This window comes from Erithacus rubecula (genome assembly GCF_903797595.1).
Source record: "Erithacus rubecula genome assembly, chromosome: 9".
NCBI classification, from domain to species: domain Eukaryota; kingdom Metazoa; phylum Chordata; class Aves; order Passeriformes; family Muscicapidae; genus Erithacus; species Erithacus rubecula.
In genome coordinates, this window is record NC_136660.1 from 21,134,462 (window position 1) to 21,143,376 (window position 8,915).

The following is an 8,915-nucleotide window of genomic DNA, read 5'->3' on the forward strand; positions in this document are numbered from 1 at the left end:
GGAGAGCAGGTTCAGTCACCTTCTCACAGTGTGCCATTAGTTGATGTGGTTGACTGCACTGAATTATTGCCATTCTGAATGGCCTGTAATGTACTTCTAAACATCTCTTGGAGTATTTGTGTATAAGGAGAAGAGAAATTATTTCCCATGCCAGTCAGATGATCAGTGCTTTTGAGTATGGAGCACCACTGTGGGTGGAAATGGATTTCATGTTTTAGTGGGAGCACATATAGAGCTATTCATTTGTTGTAAGTGTTGAATTTACATCAAAGTTATAAATAGGGAAAATACACTGGTATCTTTTCTAGAGCTCCATGTAGTAAGATGGTATTTTATTAAAAAATTGCAAAATAAGTTAAGCTGTGAAATGAGGTTTTGACTGTGGGATACATGGAGGACTATCCAAAGCAGAAAAATAGGAAAGACAGCATCATGCTAGCCACTAAAAAGTACAAGTATATGTATATTGGTTCTGAAAGCTCAAGTGACATATTAGTTGGGAATTATTTTTATCAGCCATAAGTGGTCTTTTTTACAGAATTCCATTGCTAACCATGTATATTAAACCACAAAAATCTTAATTTGTTAGATAGGTTATCCCAAAGATGTCTTTAACATTTAAGGAATTAGAGTGGTGCAAGTTCTGCAAAGTGTGTGATTTATAACCACACTGTGCCAATTCTGCAAACACAGGCCATTCATAACCTGGTGGGCAAAGGCAGATACTTTGTAGGGTAAAGGGACTACAGGAACATGCCAAAAGACATGCTTTGGGGTGTGAGGAAAGATGGGCTACTGGGATACTAACATCCTTTTTCTGCTCTAGTCACAGGTACCAAACCAAAGATGTCCTCAACAAGAACGATTCTACTCATCCTGGGATTCCTCTCTACTTTGGCTGTAATTGCTTTAATTGCTGTAGCAGTGACCCAAAACCAGCCCCTTCCGAAGAACATTAAGGTACTCCTGGTACCCTTGGAGAACAGGCTGGGGGTTAGGTGCCCATAGTGCTCACAGACATGTCACTGCCCTTGCTGGCTTGGCCAACCTCTTTCTCTGGCTCAGCCAACCTCTTTTTCTGGCTCCATGCACCTCGACATCTTGTTCCTGTGGTAAAACAAATTCCAGCTTCACAGGGAATCATCTCTTAAGTGACCCATCCCAACTTGGTGGTTTCTCTGCTCCTGTTTCCTTGGACGGGAGTTTTGCACTGAGGAGGGCAGGGACACGTTCCCAGATGGGCTGTGTGTGTCTGGCCCCCGTGTGGGGTGGCCAGCACACTCTGGGGCTGGTTTGGAGCCCAGGTGTGCAATGGGCTCTGTTTTTCCCGCAGTATGGGATCGTGCTGGATGCGGGATCATCCCACACCAACCTCTACGTGTACGAGTGGCCAGCAGAGAAGGAGAACGACACGGGGGTGGTGAAGCAGGTGGAGGTGTGTAAAGTTGAAGGTAAGAGGAGAAAAAGGAGCTGGGATGAAGAAGACATAATGTAATAAAAGGGTGAGGGAGGAGAAATCTAGAAGAGGTCAATAGTAGAAACAGTGTTACATCTGTGAGACAATGTGTACCTCACTGCTTCGCATGGGGAGCTGTGTGCGCCTGACCTTCCTGGGGAGAAAAACTGATCCACTTTTTCCTGTGATTTCAGGGTGGTTGGAATTAATTGCTTTTTGGAAAGAACTACACCAAGGAATGTACTTAAATAAATAAAATGTCTGCATGCACTCTTGCTGAAGTGCTGTTGAATGCAATGAGGACAGCATGGTTTGCTCTTTTTCAAGGCTTCTGAGCAAGCTATGCACAGGGCTTGTGGCTCAAGGCTGCTCAACTTCTGCGTGACATGGCAGTTTTTTTATCCTATTTAATTGCTGTGTAGATACTGTACGGTTTAGGAAGGCATAAATGAAGCCCCGGGGTGCACACAAGGAGGAACAGCACAGACCATCGTGGATCTCTGCATTCTGAGGTGCTGTCAGACCTGCCTGGGGTCTTTTCTGGTCTCTGCAGTGCTAGGAGAGCCCTACTGTTACCAAGCTGCTGTGATGGCTGCTCAGTGCTGCAGCATCCCACGGCACGAGCAGCACACTGAGCACACAGCAAGCTGGAGCAAATGGGGCTCCACTGGTCCTGGCACAGTCCAGGGAACCAAGGGACACACAGCAGAGGGACAATGATTTTTTTCCTTGGGTTAGCATAAGATACAATAGCTGCAAGACACCCGGTGTTGTCATGTGAGTATAAAGTACACAAACAAATGACAGCATCTGCCCCCAGAGGAGCCAGCATAGAAGGGTCAGGGATTTTCAGGCACAGATCCAGGGTACACCCAGGCAGACTCAGAGAGGAGATTGCAGATATTCAGGGCATGCTAAAGAAATGGCTTGTCTCAGCCCTCATTGCTAGTTCCTAGCCTGCTTTGCAGAGAAAGGGTGGCAGATGCTGGGTATTGTGACCACCACTATGTGCATTGGGCTTAGCTGGTGCTGCAGGATTTCTAAAGCTCCTCAGGAACGGGGTGGGTGAATCTGATTGTGCTGCCTGTGATACTGTAACACACCTGCTCATGACAGCGTTCTGGGGTTATGCCTGGAGTCTGAACAATGAAGTGTCTTTACTTCTTGCAGGCCCTGGGATCTCAGGTTACTCCCATGCCACAGAGAAGGCAGGTCCCTCTCTGGCACAGTGCCTACAACAAGCAAAAGAGGTGATTCCCTCAGCACAGCACAAAGAGACACCCGTCTACCTCGGAGCAACAGCTGGCATGCGGCTCCTCAGGTACTGCAGGGCTGGTGCCCCTCCTGCAGAGCTGCACCGGGATCGCCATGGGGTGCAGTGGGGCCTCTCAGTACTGCCAGCTCACACTGTGCCCAAATGCTGGGCACCCTGCTCTGCTGCTGACCCCTCTGAGCCCTGAGTCCCTCTTTTCCATTGCTTCCCCACTCACACCAGCCCTCCATCATCTCCTGCATCCACAGGCAGCACAGAGACAGCAGGAGATCAGCAGTGCCCAAGCTGATGCCTAGACAGCCCCATGATAAAGGGATGCTCAAACAACCCCACAGTCTAGTATTAGGCCTAATCCTGGACTTTTGAGCCCAAACATGTTGCAACTCCCCACAGAGGGCCATCAGAGGCTAAGGTAATTTTGCAATCACATCATCCTTTAATTTGTGATTTCCGTGAGGGTAACTCAGACCTCTCCTGGCTAGGACAGGGAAATGATCTTAAGTATATATTGCCTGGGAAATCTTCCTAGGGATGTCTTCTGGATTTCTTCTCTAATGATGATAGTAAATAGTAAGAGGAGTCTCCATAATGCAATTCCCATCAGGACACAGAACAAGACCTCTGATCTCTGCTCCAAGTACTTACCACTCTCAGCTGGAGGGTCTGTAAGTGTCAGAGCTGGTGGCAGCTGTGCTGCCAAGGTGTCACAGAGAGGACCACGGCCAGTTAGAGCTGGATGACTCCTATGGATGACCAATCTCTTATCACTGACACTTGGTGGGGAGTTGCAGCCTGCCTGCTCAGAATAAAGCACATAGGGAGCTGTCAGCCAGAGTTACTCCATCCTTTCTTCCATTCATCCAGGTTGCAGAATGAAAGTGCAGCTGACAAAGTCTTGTCCTCAGTAGGAAACACACTACGCTCAGCTCCCTTCAACTTCCAAGGTGCCAGAATCATCACTGGTCAGGAAGAAGGAGCCTATGGATGGATCACCATTAACTACCTTCTGGGCAATTTCAAGCAGGTAGTGTATCTACAGCAAGCACATTTGAGCCATTGGCTTGCAGCACTTTGTTAGTCTTGCCTTGCAAGAAGGTGCCACAGGCACTCTCCCCCCTGTAAGCCATTTACAGGGATCAGGAGGCTGCACATCTTGCCTCAGCTGTTGCTGTGTGTACAGGCTGGTACCTAGTGGTATCAGCATCACTATAGTCAGGCTTCAAGCACTGAAATAAAACACCAGCATCTTCAATAATTTTCTCGGGTAATTTTCTTCAATAATTTTCTCACTTCCTGATCTAAAATATTTCTGTTTCTGAAAAGTTTGACTATGGTTCTTTCCTGCTGAGCTTATAAATCTTCTGAGAGCTGAAACAGTAAGTGGACTGGTTTTTCTCACAATAATGGTATTAGATTTCATATTCTTTGCCCTCCTGCAAACACTTGAACATGATCCATCTTCTGTATTTACAAGCTTGCATTTTTCTTATATCTTGTTCCAGCTTTCATCTCATGCCCCCTCAAGGACTTCCCATGTTTCCTGTGTTCTGTGCTTCTGCTTCTCTCCTCATAGTTCTTTATATTTTTAATTTCTCCAAAATAAATCCTGTCCATGCCCAATATATCTGGTTTACTTTGATTTTTTTTTTCCAAGTCTGGCTGGAAAAAGCTTCTACTCTCCCTGAAATCCTTAAGTGAGACATCAGGAGCACTAGACCTTGGAGGAGCCTCCACACAGATTACCTTTGTATCAAAGGATCTTTCTTCTGAGTCCCCAGAGAACCAGCTCTACTTCCGTCTGTATGGCAAGGATTACCAAGTGTACACACACAGCTTTCTCTGCTATGGCAAGGACCAGGCTCTGCAACAGAAACTGGCCATGGATCTACAGGCAAGTACATCTACACCTGCAACTGAACAATCCTGGACCCTCCCAGCTTTGGGATACTGGTGTTGCAAAAGCTGCTGTGTCCCAGCTCACCTCTCAGTCAGGATTAGGGAAAAGTCATTGTTCTGCACACAGACTGGGCATGAGCTGCCCAAGGAGGAGACAGTCTATACTTTTAAAAGCACCACCAATTTGAGATGCCTTGGTTCTTGGGCATGGCATAGGAAGAGAACTGCATTTAACTGAAGTACTCATGGGAGGTGACATTTTAGTATCTCTGATAAATCCAAATCAACAGCACAGCTTCACAAATTAAACTTAATTTGCCCAGGGTCCTACAGGGAGGCTGTGGCAGTACCCACATCTTCCCCTGCACAGCCAGTGCCTTAAGCCCTTTGGCCTGATGTGTCACCTGAATGTGATGTACTGTGACAAGTGCCACCCTTGCTTGTGGTCCTTTCCCAGGTCTAGAGCAAAGTGTAACAGCTTGAATTGATTTTTACTTTCAGACCATGGAGAACAGCGAGTTCCCCGACCCATGTTTTCACAAGGGTTATGAGAGGACTATAAATATTAGTGATTTCTTCAAAAACCCTTGCACATCAGACAAGAAAAAGCAATTACCTTTCAGCCAGCTGTACATAAAGGGAGAGGGGGACTATCAAAAGTGCCGAGAAAACATCCAGAAACTCTTCAACAAAAGCAGTTGTCCTTACAGCAGTTGCTCCTTCAATGGGATATACCTACCTCCATTACAAGGGGATTTTGGGGTGAGTCTTCATTCATTCTTCAACTCTCTGTAATCCAGAATGTCAGAAGAGCAGGAATTCAGAGTAATGCTTCATGACTGAGGCAGGAAATCATTTACAAGATTTTTTTTTTTTTTATTTGGAACTGCAAAAGTAGTTCTGCATTTGCTGTGGGGACAGACAAGGTAAGAGCTACCCCAGTACATACTGGCCTACCAGGACTGCAGTGTTCCCATTCTAACTCATCTCCTTGGGGTGCTTTGTTTAATCATTTTTTAATGTCCAGCAGCAGAGGCAGGAGAGCCTGGTGCAGGCAGGAACACTGCTTCTGCAAACCTTGTCTCCTGAGGTCAGTGGTGGAACCAGATCTGAAATTCACCCAGCAGTGTCTGAGTGCTACTGAAACCAGTGGGCTCACCTGGCTCCTTCCCAGTCATGATGAGGAGACAGTGCACACTCTGAGCACACTTTATGTGTGACACCATGCTGACCATCAGACCTAGAGCTGCAAGAGCTGCTCAGTAATTGTGAGGCTTTCCAGAGAGCTGCTAATTCAATCTTGCCCTGTTCCTAAGCTGCCTCCTACCTATCAGACACTGGCTGTGGACAGATATGGGGTTTCTAGACCTTGGATTATATGATGTATATATGTACAATCCTTTCAGACCATCACTTCTGCTCTTTGTGGTGATACTGGTTGCACACTCATCTCAGCTGCCAAAATGGGATCATGGCTGTGATTGCAATCAGTGTTCCCTGTGTGCCACTGGCACATGTAAAGGAGAGAGCTCACTGGAGCTCCTCAGGATATCATAATTCCTGTCTCCACCTCTCAGCAGCTCTGAAACATATGTCTCAAAATTACATTACTCCTGAAAACATTCCTGCTCTTATGTGTGTGAAGTTGCTTCTTATTCCCTATCTATAAATAAATTCATTTTCTTTTGTGGGATTTGTGGCCTAGTCAGATTAAAAGAATCTTTCTCCTTCAGGCTTTTTCTGCTTTCTATTTTGTGATGAACTTTTTGAACCTGACCAGTGAACCAAACCCCCTTGCCCTGAACAAAGTGACCAGCACCATTGAGAGCTTCTGTGCCCAGCCTTGGCAAGAGGTGAGCTGTACTTGTTGAAGTCGACTGGGCTGCTGATACTTTTCTGTAGGATAAATGGCTGGGGTTAATTTCCAGAGCAAGATGGGGAAATCCCCCCAGTACCTGCAGTGGATGCTCTGGCACAAGCTGGAGCAGTGGGAAGGTTTGTTTAACAGTCTGGTGATTGCCTCCTTCCCTAGGTGAAGACAGCATATCACCACATCAAAGAAAAATACCTGAGTGAATATTGCTTCTCTGGAGCCTACATCCTCTCTCTCCTGGAAAATGGCTATGGTTTCACTGAAAATAACTGGCAAATGATCCACTTCCTTGGAAAGGTGTGTTTCTTGGTGGGGTGGGCTCTGCCCCAGCAGTTCTCTGCAGCCCATGCCACACAGCCTGGCCCTGTGTCCCCAGGGGTGCCAGTGCTCAGGCAGAGCCTCAGGCAGCCTCACAGCACTAATTCTGCTCTTGTGTTTCAGATTGGCAGCAGTGATGCAGGTTGGACCCTGGGCTACATGCTGAATCTGACCAACATGATCCCTGCAGAGGAGCCAGCCAGGCCCCCTCTCTCCCACAGCAGCTACGTGGGGCTCATGGTGCTGTGCTCCCTTGTGCTGGTGTCTGTGCTCCTCTTTGCCTGGCTTCTCTTCCACAAGCCCAAGTGCCTGCAGAAGGGGATTGTTTAGGAAGAACCTGAAGGAGAGAGGAGCCATGTCATCCTGGCTGCTCAGGGCTAGGAGACCCCAGCAGAGCAGGCTGTACTGCAGAGTCCCTCTCACTGAAGCTACTGACTGTACAACAAGGGCATTTATTTCTTCTGAATCACACTTGCACTGACAGATGTTGGGACATCAGGCTCGCCACCTTCTCTGCCAAGGACAGACAAGCTCGTGTCTCCTCTTTGAATGGGTCGTACTTTCATTCAATGAAACTTTGCTGCTTGTTGGTTTCTGCCTTGTGCACAGCATTATAAAGAGAAAAGTGGCAGCAATCTTTGGGAGCCAGTGCTCCTGCAAGAGTTATCTCAGGGTCACACATCCCACTGAGCTCTTGGGAGCTTTCACAAACAGGGTGATCCTGCTCCTTCTCTGCTGAAGGTGCTCCCGAGAGCCCTTTCTGCACCAGCACACCTCTGCTCCCCTCCCTGCACCCTGAGCTCTCACAGCCCTACAGCTGGCACAGCTCTTGCACCTGGTTGGCCCCTGAAGGTGGGTCAGGCTCCCAAATGCCCCTCTGGGAAAAGAAGGGATGAGGATGAAGAAACTGAGCATGCTTGTGGTCATCAGCCCTTAGCTGGGCTCTGTCAGCTCCTTTTGCAAGGTGGCAAAATGCCTTTTTCCCACGTCTTCCTGATGTTGTTGCTGGACCAAAGCTGGCTCACTGTTGCACTGAGCCATTCCCATGTCCCTAAGGTACTTCAAGCCACAAGCTCCCAGCCAGGCACTGCTGCTTTTTGTAGGCAGAGCTTGTATTGGCCCAGGTTCCTTGGCCAGTAGTGATTGTTTCTGCCTGCAGGGACTCTGGTGTGGTCAATGTGCCCTCAGGTATAGACCCACTAAAGCAACCCAGGGCCAGTGTGCTGATAACACAGCAGCCTCCAATCTAGGGAAAGTGTTTATTAGTGAATGTTCCTGTAGGCAGCTGGCAGCAGTTAACCAGCATGAGCACGCACAGATTGAACCACTCTTCCCACCAGCAAAATTAGTGAAGGTTTGCCTTTCCTCGTAACACAAGCTTATCCTAATGGCCATAAGACCCAGGGCTTGTGAGTGCCCATACTGCAGTCCATCTTCTAGCACACAACCAGGACAATGCCACTGACTGAGTTTATGAGTCACTTTCTTCCATATTTCCATTGCTTGGTCCAAAAAAAAGAGAGGTAAGTCAGAAATCCATTTTTGTGAAAACACTCAGAAACCACTGGTGCCTGTCTACCTTCCACAAAATCTCAGAAATGTTTTCTCCTAATGACCTGTAAATGTGGAGGCAAAAAGAAAGCAGTTGCTGTAGAGAGGAAGACAGAGCAAACACAGACCTGTTTCCCCAAGCAGAGGTGTAGGCAGCGTGGAGGGGGTCAGGATGTGCAACCCCAATAATGCCTTCTCCTTTAGGCAAGCACAAACACAGAGCTCTCCCAGTCTGCCCCTCTGCATAGTCCAGGCTGGAAATTGTCACCCAGTTACTTCTACTTCATGCCTGGAAGTAGAAGCCCGAATATATTGAAGGACCTGAAGGTAAGGGAAAAATCTACCCTAAGATCTCTGAGCAGATCATTGTTCTTCCAAAAATCTGTGTCTTATTTTTCTCTGAATTGGCTGGCATTAGCTTCTGCTGGATCTTGTTCTGCCCATTTACGAAAGACTGAGTAACTCTGCTATTAAAATCCCTTTTTCCTTGTTGGTGCTTGCAAGTTGTCATTATACCATATTAAATAGATTGGTTTTCAATCTATAAA

At 47.3% G+C, this 8,915-nt stretch overlaps 1 protein-coding gene across 1 annotated transcript in view; it reads left to right on the plus strand.

Moving 5' to 3' along the window:
• Positions 1-8,915, plus strand: part of ENTPD1 (ectonucleoside triphosphate diphosphohydrolase 1) — a 29,325-nt gene extending 20,410 nt beyond the window's left edge. Inside the window, exons 2-10 of the mRNA XM_079312644.1 lie at positions 827-960; positions 1,334-1,451; positions 2,627-2,777; positions 3,594-3,753; positions 4,384-4,620; positions 5,127-5,387; positions 6,359-6,478; positions 6,658-6,795; positions 6,940-8,915. Coding sequence (XP_079168770.1) covers positions 827-960; positions 1,334-1,451; positions 2,627-2,777; positions 3,594-3,753; positions 4,384-4,620; positions 5,127-5,387; positions 6,359-6,478; positions 6,658-6,795; positions 6,940-7,146 — 1,526 coding nt within the window. The 3' untranslated portion in view covers positions 7,147-8,915. The remainder of the gene's footprint in view (positions 1-826; positions 961-1,333; positions 1,452-2,626; positions 2,778-3,593; positions 3,754-4,383; positions 4,621-5,126; positions 5,388-6,358; positions 6,479-6,657; positions 6,796-6,939) is intronic.